This window comes from Castor canadensis, chromosome X (assembly GCF_047511655.1).
Source record: "Castor canadensis chromosome X, mCasCan1.hap1v2, whole genome shotgun sequence".
Lineage (NCBI taxonomy): Eukaryota > Metazoa > Chordata > Mammalia > Rodentia > Castoridae > Castor > Castor canadensis.
The window spans coordinates 43383295-43401045 of NC_133405.1; the positions used below are offsets into that span (position 1 = coordinate 43383295).

General features: G+C 39.2%; 1 protein-coding gene across 3 annotated transcripts in view; it reads left to right on the forward strand.

Annotated features, from left to right (window-relative positions):
* Nucleotides 1-1264: 1264 nt before the first annotated feature.
* Dcx (doublecortin) overlaps nt 1265-17751 on the forward strand; it is a 104151-nt gene continuing 87664 nt past the window's right edge. For 2 of the 3 annotated variants that reach the window (XM_020181739.2, XM_020181740.2), the window contains exons 1-3: nt 1265-1364; nt 3045-3430; nt 11538-11878. In XM_020181739.2, coding sequence (XP_020037328.1) covers nt 3067-3430; nt 11538-11878 — 705 coding nt within the window. In that variant the 5' untranslated portion in view covers nt 1265-1364; nt 3045-3066. Of the gene's footprint in view, nt 1365-1398; nt 1543-3044; nt 3431-11537; nt 11879-17751 lie in introns of those variants that run through there. The other variant, XM_074062438.1, reaches the window with a different exon arrangement.

Here is a 17751-nt window from a genome sequence, read left to right on the forward strand (position 1 = left end):
ACAGTACAAGGCAATAATATATGTAAAAAGAAAACGGGACTGTCCCTCAGGAACTTACATGGAAAGTAGGAGAGCAGCCGAGAGCTGTTGGGGAGGACTTTAACAGGGCAGGTTGCACACTTGAGGCTGTCTACCCAACCAGCATGGACAGCTTAGGTTTTATTGAGTCAACATTTTCCACAGAAGAAAGGCAGTCATTTTTTATCCCACTAGGAGGCATGGTATTAGCACTAAGCTTCTTGGAAGTCAAACAAAAATGGAACCATAATAATTTAAGACTGCTACATATTAATACATAAAGCCTTAATTGTGAAGATGGTAACTCCACTCCCCATGTTGTCTCTCATCTTTCTCTTCTGTATTGTAGTTTGGTCTGATCTAATGAGTGTATTTTGAGTGCTTCCTTGTTCTTTATAAACACTTGATATAAAGAAACCAGCAAATGATATATAAATAGTTTGGGAAGAAATCTGTTAATCTTTATCTTGAAGCCATCCGATTCACTTCCTACAGAAAGATCTCAGGGTTGTCTTTGAACTCTCCAACACTCAAAGGTAAATGTCACCCATGTTACTAATCAAATTCTTAAATGAACTTAAAAGGTATTTGGGGGGGGGGCTTTTTTCAACTCTATCTTCCATGAAATTCTGGAACTACTTTCTCTTGTCCTTTTCTTTTCCCTTAGTCTATGCTAGTGACTTCATTTAAAAAATAACCAGAGTTGGATCCATGAACTTAAAAATGTTGCAGGTTTTATGCTCTTGCTCTCTCAAGAGCATAAAGGAAGATGGGTGTGGTGCATGAGTGCCCTCCCACTGCTTGGGAGGCTATGGCAGGAAGGAGGATTGCAAGTTCAAGGACAGTCTGGCTACAAATCGAGATAGTGAGATCCTTTCTCAAAAATCAAAAAAAAAAAAAAAAAAGAAAAAGAAAAAGGAAGAGAGCTACATTTTCTAAGACATCTGATTTGACTGTCTGAGGCTAGGCTATTAGGCCAAGGTTTTGGGCAAGTAAAATTGCCAATTTTCTAAAAGAAAGGACTAGCACATTGCTCATTAGAGCATTCTGAATTTGCCTGTGCAATCTTTTTGCTACCCTGCAATTTCCTGTTGGTTATAAATGAAACCTTTCTAGCTGTTAATGCAGGCTGTGAATTGAAGAAAAAAACATGTAATTAATCATAGGAGGTGGGGGTGGGTGGGCTACTAAGCCTGAGTTACAGGGGAGAAGCTGGACAAGGCACTAGGACCTAGAAGGCATCTATCCACCCTGGCAGGAATTTCTTGCTTGGAGCTCAGACAACAAAGGCATAGGGAGATTGGTTTTCTTTCTCTCAGCATCTCCACCCAACCAGCAGAAAACCGGTGAGTGGGGCTTTCCAGTGATTTTTAAGCAGAATGTAACAGATGTCAAATGGGAAAAGCACAAGGCAAAGCTCTCTCTGCTTGTCTGTGTCTCTTTCTCTCTCTCCTCTTCTCCTTTTATGCTTCATTGTATCGGATTTTTCCCCTAAGCTTCCACCCGGGATTTTCCTTTGGAAAAGTGAGTTTAATTTTCCTTTGATTTCACTATGATGTTAATTTGGAATAATTCCACCTCTGATTCTAAAGTGAAGGGAAACATATTAGCACGCCTGGGGAAAATGCTTGCTACTTGTCTTGTGGAGGTGGGGTCTTACTACTGCAGGTTGTCTGACAGAGACAATGCTGAGCTAGCATAGGTCATAGTGACATTGGAGAAAAGGAAGACTGAGACTGGCAAATCCACTAGCCACCAGTCGCCTTTTATCTTCTGTCCTCCTGGTCCCTTGCAAACCTTGATGTGGTGTGTGTAGCAGCTGAGCCCTGCTTGCTTTGTGATTCCTTTTATCCCCGTCTGTGAGATGAATGTTAATAGTTTGGTTCCTAGGATGTCACTACCTTTGCTTGTGTTGGGGCTTTGGTTTTATTTGGTTGCATGTTTTCATTGTTTGCAGGTAGGGTTAGCAAAAGGGGGAAAAATCAAAGCCTGACAGATGCCCATCTTTCACCTCAGCTAATGCACCTGGGCAGTAGACAAGTTTAGGATGTATTGCCTGCTGTGAGGGCAAAATGCTCCTTCAGTCAGGGTAGAAACCCAGAACAATAAAAGGTGTACTTGCTTCTAAAGGTCCCATATGCTGCTCAGGGATTCACTTGGGAATCTTTCAACAATTAAATTATTTCATTAAGAGGTGTTGCTGCATTGGTAGGGAGGGATGAAGCACCTGAGAAAAAAAGGATTTTGTTACCAAATGGTACCACAAAGAAAGCAGAGCTAATAATTTGTTAAATATCTGCTATTTCTAATCCTTGTCTTCAGCACATTTCTTATGACTGTTGGATAGCAGCACCAGCTTGTTGGGTAGAGGGTCTGATGAATAGCACAAAGACACTGGCTATTCCCTGGAGGCTGTCCCTTTAAAAGAGAACCCTGGTTTATTCTGGGGGAGGGGTCGCACACATTAGAGTAGGAAAAAAGATTTGGAATAAAACTAAACACCCTTGTTCCTGGTCATTGTACTGAGAGGCACTGACTGTTTCCTGAGCTGGAGATGGTAACCTTGGCTAGCTCCTTCTTTCTCTTTAAGGGGAATTTTTGTCAGGCTATGGATTCATTTACAACTGTTAGTCATGTGGGCATGTGTGAGGAAACAGATGCTAGTTTTAATGTATTTAGCCTGAAGTTACAATTTGATAGGAGCTGGTGTCAGTAAGTTCCAGGATTTTAAGCTCTTTCAAAATCTCTCCCTCTTCTCTGTTGGAACAGTGCCAAAAGTGCCTCCCTTTCTATTTCTTACACCCAACACCCTCGCCCCTCCCCCCATGCAGCCCCTCCTCCTTCTCTATTAAGATCAATATTCCTGTGGGTCGGGGGCAAGCAGCAGATGGGTCACAGGCTTTCTTTCTACCAGTTCTTTTCACAGGCAGCAGATTGCAGATCTGGATCTGGCTAATATTTGAATTCATTTTTTCTCCTCTTTTTCTTTGCCTCTCCTTACTCCCACCCCTCTCTCTAACCCTCAGGTTTCTGAGGTTCCACCAAAATATGGAACTTGATTTTGGACACTTTGACGAAAGAGATAAGACATCCAGGAACATGCGAGGCTCGCGGATGAATGGGCTGCCTAGCCCTACTCACAGTGCCCACTGTAGCTTCTACAGAACCCGAACATTGCAGGCATTAAGCAACGAGAAGAAAGCCAAGAAGGTACGTTTCTACCGCAATGGGGACCGCTACTTCAAGGGGATTGTGTACGCTGTGTCCTCTGACCGTTTTCGCAGCTTCGACGCTTTGCTGGCTGACCTGACTCGATCTCTGTCTGACAACATCAACCTGCCTCAGGGAGTGCGCTACATTTACACCATTGATGGATCCAGGAAGATCGGAAGCATGGATGAACTAGAGGAAGGTAATTCAAGTAGTGGGTGGTGGCTCTTAGTGGGAAACGGCATCCTTGGTTATGGTTACAGTTGTGGATTTCATTGTATTTGTCGAACATCAGGTTAATTGATGCTCAGACTTTGGACTCTATAGCCAGCAACAGCCATTATTCATCACTCTTCATGGGCTTCAGTCCCTGCTGGGGTTGAAGTGTACATAGTGGTGATAATGCATTATGCTTGTTTGCCAGGGTATACAAAGGAAAATCTGAATTATGATGTTCACTCTAGATCTTGTTCATAATTAACTCTGAGTAGCACTATAGAGGCAGACCATGAAATCATTAAGGGTGTAACATGGAAGGATTTTGGTTGGGTTAATAATGAAAATATTATCCTAAATTTCCTTTGAACTACTGAGAAACTATTTATGAATTGCAACTCATTGGAAATATGCACCCTAAAAGCAGGACTTCCTGGACATATTCACAGAAGATTATACTTTTAGGTAAGTGGTCACTGCTCAGCTGTTGCTTCTAAAAAGCCCACTTGAGGGTGTGTCCCTGAGGCTGAGATCATTGGGAGAAATACCAAAGAAAGCTGTAGGTATGCCTGGCATTTTAATAAAGGAATGACTCCCTGCACCTAAATCCTTTTAAATCCTCTCTAGATTTTCATATTGCAACTGAATTTTATTACTAAACTGCTGAAAATTCTGAAAACCTGTGTACCCAGCTGATAATGGGGAAAATCCCAGTTCTTACCAAAACTTACTCAGCCATAAAGTCTTCTATGTGCTCATTTACAAAATAGATCCTGGGTCATGTTAATATTCTACATTGTCAAATAAATTGTATTGAAGATGCAATCCCTACTTTTAAATTGGTGGGTATAAAAACTGTGATCAGTTGGACCCAATACTGTGCTTTTCAGGATGGCCTCAGGAACATAATGAAAATGTTTCTCTTCAAACCCCTCCCCCATTATTCAGCCTTCCCTCCCCACTCCCTTTATTCCCTCAGCAAAGGTGAGTTTAGAGCAGGCAGGTCTCTAGGGAAATTAAATTATGAAACAGTCGACAAGGAAAGAGAAACAGCACATTTAATGACTTGGTGGCATTACCCGGCCTATGCTTTCACTGCTTCTAGGTTTCTTGTGTTGTTAGACAAAGGAGCATGAGGGCTTCCCTTGTACAAAACCCTATTTTTCTCATGTAGCCGCTGTTTCCCAAGAAGTCAGGCAAAGCGATTGGAACCAATAACTTAGAAGAGAAAGTGTCCATATGGTTATTTCTTATGGGTCTCAAGGTTCAAGTCTGAGAGTTTTCTACTAGCTGACCTTGAAAAGCAATGCTGAGGAGGCTTGATGATTTGATCAGATGCAGAACGACAGGTAGAGGTTAATCCTAAGCTTTTCCTGACCATCAAAGAACTGGCCATTTTAGTGCACATCTTAAAATAAAGCCAAGTCAGGGCAAACTGGAAGGGCTTGAAGCTATGTTGAGGGAGCTGTCCAACAAAGTAATCAATAGGGTGTGTGTCTTTTGTCGCTGTGAAATCCATATCTGAGTAAAATTTGAGGGATTTCTCTGTAATAGATTCTACAAACAAAGCACCCTGAATCAACTAATATGTCATTTCCACTAACTGTGAACTTCTAAAGGCCATAGTAGATCCTAAGGTATAATTCTGAACCAAGTACATTGTATTTGGAGGAAAGATTAGAATATTGTATCTGTTATAAGAGAGGTATTACGCACAGATTTTCCTGCTAAATCCATGTTTTACGTATTGATTGTTTTTCTCCCTGGATGTCTTGTGTGTGTGTGTTCAGAGAGAGTTGGTAATAATGTCAATTTGATACAGGTAGGTAATAAATGTAATTTTTAAAAGCCAACAGCTTTCTTTTTACTTGAGTCCTGCTAGATTAGACTCCTTTCATCTACCACTACTGGATACAGTGGTACTTTCTGGTGAATTCTCAAGCAATATAGGATGTGAATAGGGCTCAGTTGCACTTTTTCAATATCATCTACAAACACAAGACACAATGGATGTCAGTGCCTTTCCAGTGCTGAGTGCTGCCTATTCAGCCAAGGAAATTCAAGGGTATCTCTGGGATAGTGTTACTAAGTAAACACCAATTTTTCTATGGCTACAGGGCCAAGTGGGAAAGGGTATTGGGATAAGTAGTCCTTTAAAACTATTCCTAGTAAAGAATGATAGAAGTTCCTTTATTTGTTTATCTGTAGAATTGGGTTGGTTGAAATATATATATATATATATATATATATATATGTATGTACATATTGCTTCCTATTAGGCTTCAAATTGAAAAAGCTTGGAAAATTCCTGGGCAAAGAATCAGGAGTATTGAGTTCTCTTTACAGGCAGTAGATAATGGACAAAGAAGTCTTTGGAATCAGATTTGTTTCAAATTCAAGATCTGCCAGCTGTTGGCCTGTGTGAACTAGGGGAAAGCATCGAAAGTCCTGAGCCTCAGTTTTTCACCTGTAAAATGGGAATAACTGCTTTGAGAACTAAATAAGACAATGGATATGAAGTATTTACTATTCTTCTTGGTACATAGCAGCACTCCATAGTAGCTATTACTATTTGAGTTGCTCTGGTTTCTAGCTGGTTAGCTACATGATCATATGTTTGTCCTTATCATGATGTGGTGGCACATGCCTATAATCCCAGCATTCTGAGGAATTCTAAGACAGGATTGTGAGTTTCAGGTCAGCATGGCCTATGTAGTGAGATCCTGTCTCAAGAAAACCCCCCACAATTTTCCTTTTGCATTTTTTAAAGCAAATTTATTAAGGTATAATTCACATACAATAAAATTTATCCATTTGTTACAATTCAATGAATTTTAGAAAATTAAGTGGTGCAACTGTCACTATAACCTAATTTTAGATAAATTTAATCTCCTCAAGAAGAAACCTTGTAAAATTATCTGTCAGTGCCATTACCCCCACCCTCCTCATCCATAGGAAACCATTGATCTACTTTGTGTCTCTATAAATTTCCCTACTTTGGACAGTTCATACAAGTTAAATCATATACTATGTGGTCTTTGGTGCTTCTTCTCTTAAAATGAGGTTTTCAAGGTTTATCCATGTTGTGATTTTTTTAATTGAGAAATAGTGTTTCATTGTGTGTACAGACAACATTTGTTTTTGGTGGGACTGGGGTTTGAACTCAGGGCTTTGTGCTTGCAAAGCAGGTGCCTACTGCTTGAGCCATACCTCCAGTCCATTTTGCTCTAGTTATTTGGGAGATGGGGGTCTCACACACTATTTGCCCAGGCTGGCCTCAAACCTCAATCCTCCCAATCTCAGCCTCCCATGTAGCTAGAGTTACAGGTTTGAGCCACCAGCTTCAGGCCAGAGAACATTTTTTTGTATTTCTTGTGAGTAATATTCTTAACTGTAAAGTGAGACTAGCAATGCACCTGTCTCCTCTATCCATTAGGATAGTTGTGAGGATAAAATTATATATGATACAGAAACACGTTGACAAGGTAAAACTATAGCTATATGGTTGTCATTATTGTTAAAGATGTGAAAGTAACAATAATGAAAACAATAATTCCAAGGGAATGATGATGCCAGTGAGGAGCTGCATGGCCAGTGGTTCCCAAACCTGGCTGCCTTTCAAAATCTGTCAAAGCTTTAGAAAAATACAGATTCCACGGTCACACCTCAGACCTTTTGAATCAGAATGCCCAGAACTAGAGTCCCAGAATTTGTTTTAAGGTCTTATCAAGTGGTTCTTTTGAGAACTTACACTTGGAAAGTGTTTGATTAGGTGATCTTGACCATTCCCTTCAGCTAACGACAGTGTTAGCAATTCCTAGGAATGCAGAAATCCTTTTTTGTTGTTGTTGTTTTTTGCTTTGTAGGTCTTAAAGGAATAATGGAGCATAAAACATACTATGTCTCCAAATAGCCATATTATTAAATATTTAGCTTAAAATGAAATGAGACAAAAAGCAATTGACTAATAATCACTCTGACCTTGGGGCACCCCTTTGTCTCGTGCCTGTAGACAATTGTCTGCTGCTAGATGCAATGCCGAAAGTATCAAGGGGAGCATTTTGAACCCTAGTCAGGTTTTTGATGTCAGCTTTTCCACAGCTCCTTGGACACACTAAGGGTGTTTGCAAAGTAGAAAGGATGTAGCCCTCATTGGCTACATGCCCAGGCAGGTCCATGAAAGAAACCCATTGGTGGTGTTTCCTTTTGTCTTCTTGTTCTTTTGTCATTCATTGTAGAATCATTCTGTTTGCCCTTATTTCCTGTCCATTCCTTTCCCTACTTTGTATATATGTGCATAGATCAACTTTACAGATAGATTTATGACTAGATTTTTTTTCTGACTGCTAATTGAGACAGATTGGAGCATTATTATGCAGACCATGGGATAGAATATTTACAACTGGAACAGCCTTAGAAAAATCTGAGCTGTATAGTGATACTCACTATGATCCAGTTCCTTTGCCATAGCTCATCTCAATGAGATGAAACCACTTTTTCACAAATTTATTTTCTCAATCTACTAAAGCAAGCACATTTCCAAAAGCAAGAATTTTGGAAGGGATGCATTATTAATAGGTATGATGATTCAATAAAACATCATTTAGTATTTTAATGTAATAATACAATAAAGTACCATTTAATATTTTCTTTCTTAAGTTAGGAAGCCTTGAAGAAAAAGGGAAAGCCAAGGTAAAAGTGGTTTTGCATTGAGAAGATATAAATACATATAACGCTTGGGTTGGTGGAGTGGCTCAAAAGGTAGAGTGCTTGCCTAGCAAGCATGAGGCCTTGAGTTCAACCCTAGTCCACAAAAAAAATGAAATGCTTTTTGAAATTGAAGCCCAACTAAAAGTGAAGGGAATTAGGCATTAGATCATTTTGAACCCACATCGTGTTCTATTTCTGCCCCTTTAGTTGTACTTCCATGACTTCATTTCCTTAACTGCTCACCCTTAAGCAGGTTGTCAATTCCAGCAAATTGTCACCTTGCTTGGCTCTGAAAACAGCTTTCCTTCTAGGTTCCCAGTGGGTGGGAAATGGCCCTTGGAAGCTGTGGCAGGATAGGAATCCAGCTGTGTAAAGGTGCAACCTACCTCATCCAGCTCTAAGTGCCAGGCAGCTGGACATGCAGGAAGCACCACACTCTAGCAGTAGACAACTGCAAACATTTGCAAACCCAGAACAAGGAAGCCTTAGTCTAGCAAAGCAGCATATTTGATGTCTTTGAGTAGTAGAAGTGGAGGGTCTTTTGTGGTAGGCACTTACTTCTTTAACATTTAATTCTTATAACTGCTTTATTTCCTCAAACCTGTTTGATATGGCAAAGAGAAGGAAATTCCTTCTTATAGACCTTTAGGCCTATAAGTAACTCAGCTACCACCTAGTAAAATACTTTCAATTTATGGATGAAAAGGCTGAGATTCTGAGAGATTAGGTGATTTGCCTGAGGTCACACAATTCTTCCATGCCTCCTTGGGCTTTGAATCAAGATCTGTCTGCCTCTCAAGTCACTATTCTTAACCACCATAAATATCCTGCCCTTAGTGGGCATCAGCACTGGCAGCAGCAGCTTTGCTGACTGTTAGCCATAGAGTTCCTGCATTTGTCACTTTCAGTACTTGCAGCCTCCTTTCCAAGCAATAGGAAATCTTATCCTTGAGGCACGGAACCCCAGCAGTGCTCATGTTATATAATGATCATGGATCAGGTCCCTGATAGCTGCTTTATCTGTTCTTTCCTTCAGCTTTGGCTCCTCCTCACTCCATTTCCTTTCTCTCAACTTTTACTTCCTCCCTTACCTCTTTACACTTTCCTTCTTGTTCTTTTCTCTATTCCTTCATAAGAGGATCTTAACAATAAGAATTTATGAGATGGTTACTGTGCTCCAGTCCCTGGACTCTGCTCTGTCTGTCATCAGATTTGCACCCCCACAACCATCCTATAAGGAAGGCAATTATTATTAGCACTCCACTTTGCAGACAAGGGAGCTCAGATAACTTGTACAAGGGCACACAACTAGAAATGTTAAGGACCCCATTCTTACTGACATCATATCAGCTGTTCTTTTTCCATTACTCTATTCAAGCCAAAAGAAGAGAGTGGAGTGACTAAAATGTACCTTCAGAAGGTGCTCAACATAGATTTGGCTGAGGGCTGGGCTCTCTGGAAAGTTCTTGGGTGCCATATGATATTGTAGTTGTTTGCCATCACGGTCATTTTCATAGTCATAGTTAAGAGGCTTAAGAGGTTTAAGAGATGGGAGCAAAAGAGAAGTTCAGAGTACACAGCTGACTCTCCAGAAGAGACTGTAGATGAGTGAAATCATAAATATATAGCCTTGCACATTTCCACACCACCAGTTGTCTGATGGAGTTTTAAAGTGCATGACAAGTTATGGAAAATATCTGACTTGAAGGCAGTGGCAGCTTGGAAGATTCTAAGGCAACAGGACACTTACAGTGAGGGGATGTTGGCTATGAATATATAAAGGGTCCCTTTACTCTTTTGAATTACAAATAAAAACTTTAGCCTCTAGTCACTTGTGTTGGATTGGATTCGCCATCAAAGAAGCCAGAGAAATTAGGATTTCTCTTAGCTGGTGTCTTTGACGCTCCTGTCCTAGGCATGTATTGTGCACCAAGCAGGGGAGGGCAGTGCTTGTGCTGAATTAATAACCATCCCTTGGTTCCTCTGTCAAGACAGAACACTAATGAAACTGAGGGCAGCCTTGGCTGCTACTTACCATGCCCCTCCATGTCTTCAAAGGTACCCTAGAGATTGTGACTGAATCTTCTCTTAGTAATAACTGAGACATTTATTAATTAACATGACCTCAAGGATTTGGTGTTACAGCAAAGTAATCAATATTTGCAAAGGGCGTGAATTATCAGCCTGGTGTTCCTGAATGTCTCTGTGTGGTTCTCCTGGTGAGACCAAAGGAAGAAGAGCTGATAGTCTTACATCTCCACCTTATTACTTGAGGAAGCCAGGAGGAGGCACTGGTGAAAATGGCTCCAAGTACAAAGATCTAGTGTGCAACACTAGGGAGGATGGAAACATGCAAGGTGGTGGTAGGACTTGGGGGGACACGTTTTTCAAGCAAGAGCTAGACTTGCAAGCATAAGGAGTGATCTCTCTCTCTCTCTCTCTCTCTCTCTCTCTCTCTCGTGTCTGTCTCTCTTTCTCTGTGTATCGGTTATTTAGTCTCCACCTGGGTGTAGAGTGAGTAGTAGAGGATAGATTTATTTATACACACATATACACATTCAGTATATACACAGGGACACACACAGGCATTTCATATTTTAATAGTCTACCACTTAGCCCAATAATCTGTGCAAAGGATGGCCTAGCTTCTTCCCAAATATGTATTTTATACCCAATATGCAAGGCCACTTGGTTCACTTTAACTTGAAATAAAAATGTATTGTCTTTTTATAAAAACAAAACAAAATAAAACAAAATGTACTGACTTTGAAAGTTCTCCTTGGTTTATACTATAACAAAGAGATGGGACCACAAGTCCAAAAATAATACAGGAACATTAGGAACTAGAGACATGTTAAAATGATCAAGTAATTCCCCAGAAATTTTCAAACATTCTAGAAACTAACATTAATGTTTAAATGTTTTTTACTTTTTATTTTTATTATTATATTATTGTTGTACTGGGGGTATGTTGTGACATTTACAAAAAATGCTTATAATATATCTTAGTTAAATTCACCCCCTCCATCATTCTCCTTTATTTCCCCTCCCCCATTCCTAGAATAGTGTAAATTCTAATAAAATCATATTCAGCATGAGAGCCCCACTTGACTTGCTAGTTAAACTTAAGAGTGATCATATTTCTACCCCATAATTTTATAGGGTTCGTTCAGCCAGGCATGCCATTAGTTGAAGAATATTTGGCTGATTACTTTAAAATTAGACTGAGTCAGTTGTCAGAGAGCCCATTTAGGAATTGTACTTAAGGTTTGTTATTATGGTAATAACCATTTCTCCAAAAGTTTATTCCAATGTCAATGTAAGTTTAGAGTCTATATATCTGCTATTGAACTAATCACCTAACCACTTATTTCTTCCCTTAGGGGAAAGCTATGTCTGTTCCTCAGACAACTTCTTTAAAAAGGTGGAGTACACCAAGAATGTCAACCCCAACTGGTCTGTCAATGTAAAGACATCTGCCAATATGAAAGCCCCCCAGTCCCTGGCTAGCAGCAACAGTGCCCAGGCCAGAGAGAACAAGGACTTTGTGCGCCCCAAGCTGGTGACCATCATCCGCAGTGGGGTGAAACCTCGGAAGGCTGTGCGTGTGCTTCTTAACAAGAAGACAGCCCATTCCTTTGAGCAAGTCCTTACCGATATCACTGAAGCCATCAAACTAGAGACTGGAGTCGTCAAAAAACTCTACACTCTAGATGGAAAACAAGTAAGTACCTTTTCAAATTACTTTTCTCATTTTTTTAGATCTTTGAATCGCCATTTTATCCCTAAGCTACTATTCATGGTTAAGGAACTCTTCCTCCACATCTCATCATCCTTTACTAATGTTATATGTCTCATTTGGAGGAAAGGTCTTTTCAGCAGGAGCACAATGGATCAGGAATCTGAAGTTTTGAAATTTAGTCTGCTTCTAATTTATCAAGTAAAATGGTCAGTTATAGCCTCAGCTTCCTTATATGTTACAAATGTTTTAGAAACCAGATCCTGTAAGTTCATACTTATGAGATTAAATTAGTTTGTATGATACAACCTTGGTTATTTAAAACATATGACTGAAGATGAGGTTTGCTCACTCATTTTTTTCTTAGATACCCTCATGTTGGTATTTTGCATTCATTCTGTGAAAGGAGGTTGACATTATCTTCGCATGCTGTGAAAGGAATTAGATATGGTAGAAGCACTGAAGCTTCTGGTTCATTTTTTTTACATTACACTAAAATCTATTTTGTCTTTTCCTTTTCCATGTGACATAGCTGTCTTAATTTGGTTCCACTGGTTTGAATGAGAAAAGGACTATTTCAGGATCCTAAAATTAGCGCAAGAACGATGCTCCCATCTGTTCCCCTCCAAATCAGGTTCTTCATGTCATTGGTTATACTACTGAAGTGTCACCTATATTAGTATCTGGGAAAGAATGCAGCCAGGCATTTCTCTCAGACAGATGCACTGTTTTCTTGAGCATAGAGATCTGTAAATATCCAACAAAAAATGTTCCAAGAGTATTGTAAGGCTGGTTCTAATAGTTCTAAAGAGAATCTTGGTCTACCATCTAGAAGATAAGTGTGGATAATAATCAGTCTGTAATTCTTAAAATACCTTTGGTGTTTGAACAGCATACAGATTATAAAAATGCAGATTTAATATATGCCAAAATGATTGATAGATCTTAAAATGAAGAGCTGTGCCCCCTCCCATAATGTCTGATATATAATGCATGCATCAAGATTTTAAGTTTCACCGAAAACTTACTTATACTATATACTTGTCAATTATGATAAATTTTGGCTTCTATCTATTCACCATTTTGTGATCTGAGGGATACCTAGAGGCATTGCTTATATCTAATTTGTGTTTCTTGTACCAAAACAATGGATTTGCTTGTGACTATGGGAAAAGTTACAACAAGCATCTCTAACAATATGCCTCTTCTGGGGCACAGTGTTTTGATAATAAACAAGAGCTGCTCAGAAACAGGGGTAATGGCCAAAATTTCACTGTGGAGAAATAGAACCCAGCAATTTAAGAATCAGAGGATCTCAGAGTAGAGAATGACATTTAATCTCCCATCTAACACAGGGATGTCCTCTACAGCCATTTTATAAGGCAACCTAGTTTGCTGTTCAACAGCTGTGGTTTTTGAAAGATTTTCTTTAAGCTTAAGTCTGCTTCCCTTTACTGTCAGCCTCTTGACATAATAAAGAAATAATATAAATCAAGGCACCTCATACTCATTCTTTGTACGAAGGGACTGATCACAGCTGCCCTACCCATGTTCATAGTATTCCTATGAGGAACCTGTGAGGTTCCTAAATTAAGGTACATGTACATTTGCATAAAATTCATCATTAAATAAGGTTTGTGGCTGGGTGCTGGTGGCTCACACCTGTAATCTTAGTTACTCAGGAGGCAGAGATCAGGAGAATCAATGTTCAAAGCCAGCCCTGGCAAATAGTTCACAAGACCCTATCTCAAAAAATTCACCACAAAAAGGGCTGGTGGAGTGGCTCAAGGTGTAGACCCTGAGTTCAAGCCCTAGTACCACAAGAAAAAGATTTGTGGTAATTTACATACCTTAATTAAAATTAGCTCTTTTCCCCCTACTTTCCCTCTATTATATGAGTTTCCAATATTTCATGAAGATACTATATTCACTGATATTCTGTGACTGTTCATAATAACATATATAGGAAAAGCTACATATCCCATAGGTAAGCAATCTGTAGTCAAATGATGAGTGGCTTTTCCTTCTCAAAAGGCCATGAGAATGGCAAACCCTTTCTAATTCTTTCAAGCCTCAGTTCTTATTTCTTTGTGGAACACACTACAAAATACCAGCATATGATACAGTGTTTATGTTCAGAAACAAAGGGGAATGATGCTTAATGGAGCAGAACAATGCCCTTCCTTTAAATTGTCTCCCTCTGCTCACCCTGACCCCAGAAGGTCATCTTTTAAGGTCTGATTCAAATGTTATTTTATATTAGAAAACTTCTCTCTCCATTAAGCACAGTAAATGAAGTTCTTTTTTAAGTTAATGTTCACTTCCTAATATATTGTGGATCCTCTATAAGTGTTGATTGAATGAACTGACATAAAGAAGTTCTCATATGCTCAGGTAGACATTCTGAGAAGCCCTCTTCTTTCAATGTGTCACACATCAGGTCTCTCAGAAGACATAGGGGCTCTCCAAAGGAGTGTATATTCTACCTGGGCACCTTCCAGCTGGTATTTTACTTGGAAATCACTGAGGACAGACATTTAAAGCAGTGTTTCCCAAAATATATTCTAAGGAGAACTATCTCCATCTTACTACACCTAGAAATTCAGAAAATGGTTCTATGGTCAAATAAGATTGCAAAATGCTACAAAGTGTATTCCTTTTTAAAAGAAATTCAAGTACTCATTGGAACATTAAATGTTCTGAGAATTCCTACAGCAAGGAAACCCATTTATTTAGACCAAGGATTTCCCAATCTTATTTAACCACAAATATTTTAATGAAATAATATGTGCATATACAGAGAGAACATATATGTATATATAGAATATGTACATATATAACATATGTATATATACATGTACACATATGAGAGAGAGAGAATACATAGAAATGCTGTTTATAGAAAATACTAAATGATATCCTAACCTTAATGGTAAAAATGTTATGCATGGGAAACTCAAATCAAGTATTATTGTGTCATTACAGCAAAAACATTAAATAACAAAAAGTTGGGAATGCATAGACCAACCACAAAATAGGTGCTGAGTATACTGAAAGTTGATGCTGAGCTCAATTTTTGGAGCCTATCTCATGTCACAATTCTAGTGATGACAGCTCTAATATTATCTCTTGTCACAATTTGATTATTATTGGCTATTCTCACTACTCAGGCATACAATATTCCTCTGTGGACACTGAAAGCACATGTGTTGAAATGGGTTGAACTTCCTTGGAGACTATTCCAATGCCTGTTTTTGGTTATGTGTGGTACCAGGCATTAAGTTGAAAAAGCCAAAGTATGGTCAATCCTATTCATCATAGAACATTTTACTCATGAAATCAAGGCCATAACTTGATTTCAGTATATGTTTTAACTGGATCCCACATTAACCAAATGAAATGATTGGCTAAAAGAGCCCAAATTTATTATTGGCTTACACCGATGTCTTAACAGTATGCATACAGGGCTCTGTCTTTATTTTTATTTTGTTTGGATGTGCTATTGGAGCCCTTAGTCATTTTCAGACTTATAGTTTGCTAGTATAGAAAACTGGTTTCCTGACCTCTTGCCTCTGAGATATTTGTGGTCTGTGTTGATAGGAAAGCTAACCATCACTAGAACAAAGAATTCCAAATTGATTCCTCTCCTCAATAAGGAATTACTAATGGAAGAAGGAATAGTTGGTGGGATGGGTCATCATTACTCCCAGGAACTGAAATGGGTTTCTAAGAAGATAAGGAGGGCATAATGGAGAATTAAATGATGATGCATATTAGTACACTCAGGTGAAGTTGTTCTTTTGATTCTTTGGCTTCTGAAGTGGCTGTGGTGTTTTGATAAAATTACCCAGATATTAATTTCTATAATCAAGCCACATGTCAACCCTCATGCATAAAAGGTCATGGATGCATAAAACTGAAAATCAAATTTCTGACTCACTTGAGAGTAGTTCAATAGATACACAGTCTTGCCTTAAAGTCAATTCTTAAAGCAGAAGGGATGATGATTCTGTTAGAAGTGCAGAGCTTTAATAATAGACTTCCAGCTTTTTGGCATCATACACAGGCGTGCAGCTGGTCCTCACACTACCCATTTTCATGCTACACTAATTGGCATCTGTAGGTTCAGTTTTGTCCACACCCAGGATCTATGCAAGAAAAGATTCATTATTGCCTCAATATACATGCCTAAAGCCTAAACATGACCTTTACTACTGCTGTTAGCTTTGTTGGGCCAATTTTCCATTGGAAATTTATTTCATGTTTCTGGCAGTGCCTTTCTAGTACCAACTATTTATACCAGGGATTCTAGGTCTCAGAATAACAGCAGAGGTGTAAACTGATCCAAGATTACCCATAGCCTTGGATCTCTAGAACAGTTTTAAGGAACAATTTGAAGCATGATAGGAAGAGACAGCACAAAGGATGCTGGAATTGCTGCTAAATATTCTAAGAAGGACTTGACCCTTCATCCTACCATACAAAATAACTGGGGTATTGTGAGCACAAAGACAGTTGCAGGAAATGCAGAAGACAGGTTGGATTTAACCTTGGAAATGTTGAATGCATTTCCCAAGGTGACTGTGTCTTTCCTTTGCTTGTCTAGCTAATTTCCCTTTCCTCTGGTATCTCTGCCCCTCTATTCACATTTGGTCTTACTTGCATTTCTTGGCTTACAGTTCTCCCAGAGCCTTTCTCTCCTCCTAGTGTTACAACGTATCAGTCAACAATGGGCTCAGTAGAAAAGGACACGTGGTCATAAAGTTTGCCCCAAGATGGACATCACTTATTGACCTTCACTTGAAAAAAATCAATGTTGGAAAGGTGATGTTTGTATTACCTAAATTCCCCCTCCCCAACTTTTCACAGATGCCTGGAGATGGGGTTTGGGAAGACTGACTTGAGCATGAGGTAGAAAAGAACAAAGGTGGAAAACCAGGCTGGACTCTGTGAAAGGAAACACTTTGCAAACCACCTTTGCATCTGTGGTGGTAGATTTTGCACCTTAAAAAAGAATGTTTGTGATAGAAGTGGCCAAACATCAAATAGACTGCCCTTCTAAAAAGAAAGGACCAAATGAAGCCTGGATATCAGTTATGTCTTCAGTATCTTATGCTCTTGGAGTTTTATTGTTGACAAGATGCTCCTGGCTCAGAGTAGTGATGGAAGGAGGAGTCGGCTCTTTCAATATCAAAAATTTTGGCTTAGTATCCTAGTCTCCTATACTGCCTAGTCTGTTACTGTCTAATATGCAGCAATTGGAAAAAGTCCAAGATAGGATTCAAAGACCTGAGCTCTAGTTTTCATTCTGTTCTCTACTAGCTATGTGATGGTGGGGGGTGGGGAACAATCACATCTCTTCTTCAAGCCTCAATTTTTTAAGGAACCTTAGTATATGACCTTTAAGTTCCTTTAACTCCATGACAATAGAATATTCATCTCAGAGTGTTGGTTTTATCTAGATATTTTTCTACTACTATACTATTCTCAATACGCTCCACCTCTGTATGCTCTAGGTTCACCAACATGATATAGCACTCACCTTTGTGGATATGTTGTTTTCTAGGATGTCTTTGTATGGTATTTGCCCAGTTCTCATATTCAAATCTTTCTTTCTACCTCTACTGTCATATACAAAGAATATTCTCAAACTTTTAATTTTGATTTCACTTTTCTTTCCAATGTGGATGGTGTAAGGGATAGAAAGCGGAAGATTCACAGACAAAGCAAGACAAAAGAAAGGCTGTTAGAATCGTGACAAGCATTTCACAGTGCCATTATTAAGGCATCTCCTCTGCAATGGTGCTATTTGCAGTGTTGGAGAAGGAAGGTTCCTAGTGGGAGTGGTTAGCACTAGA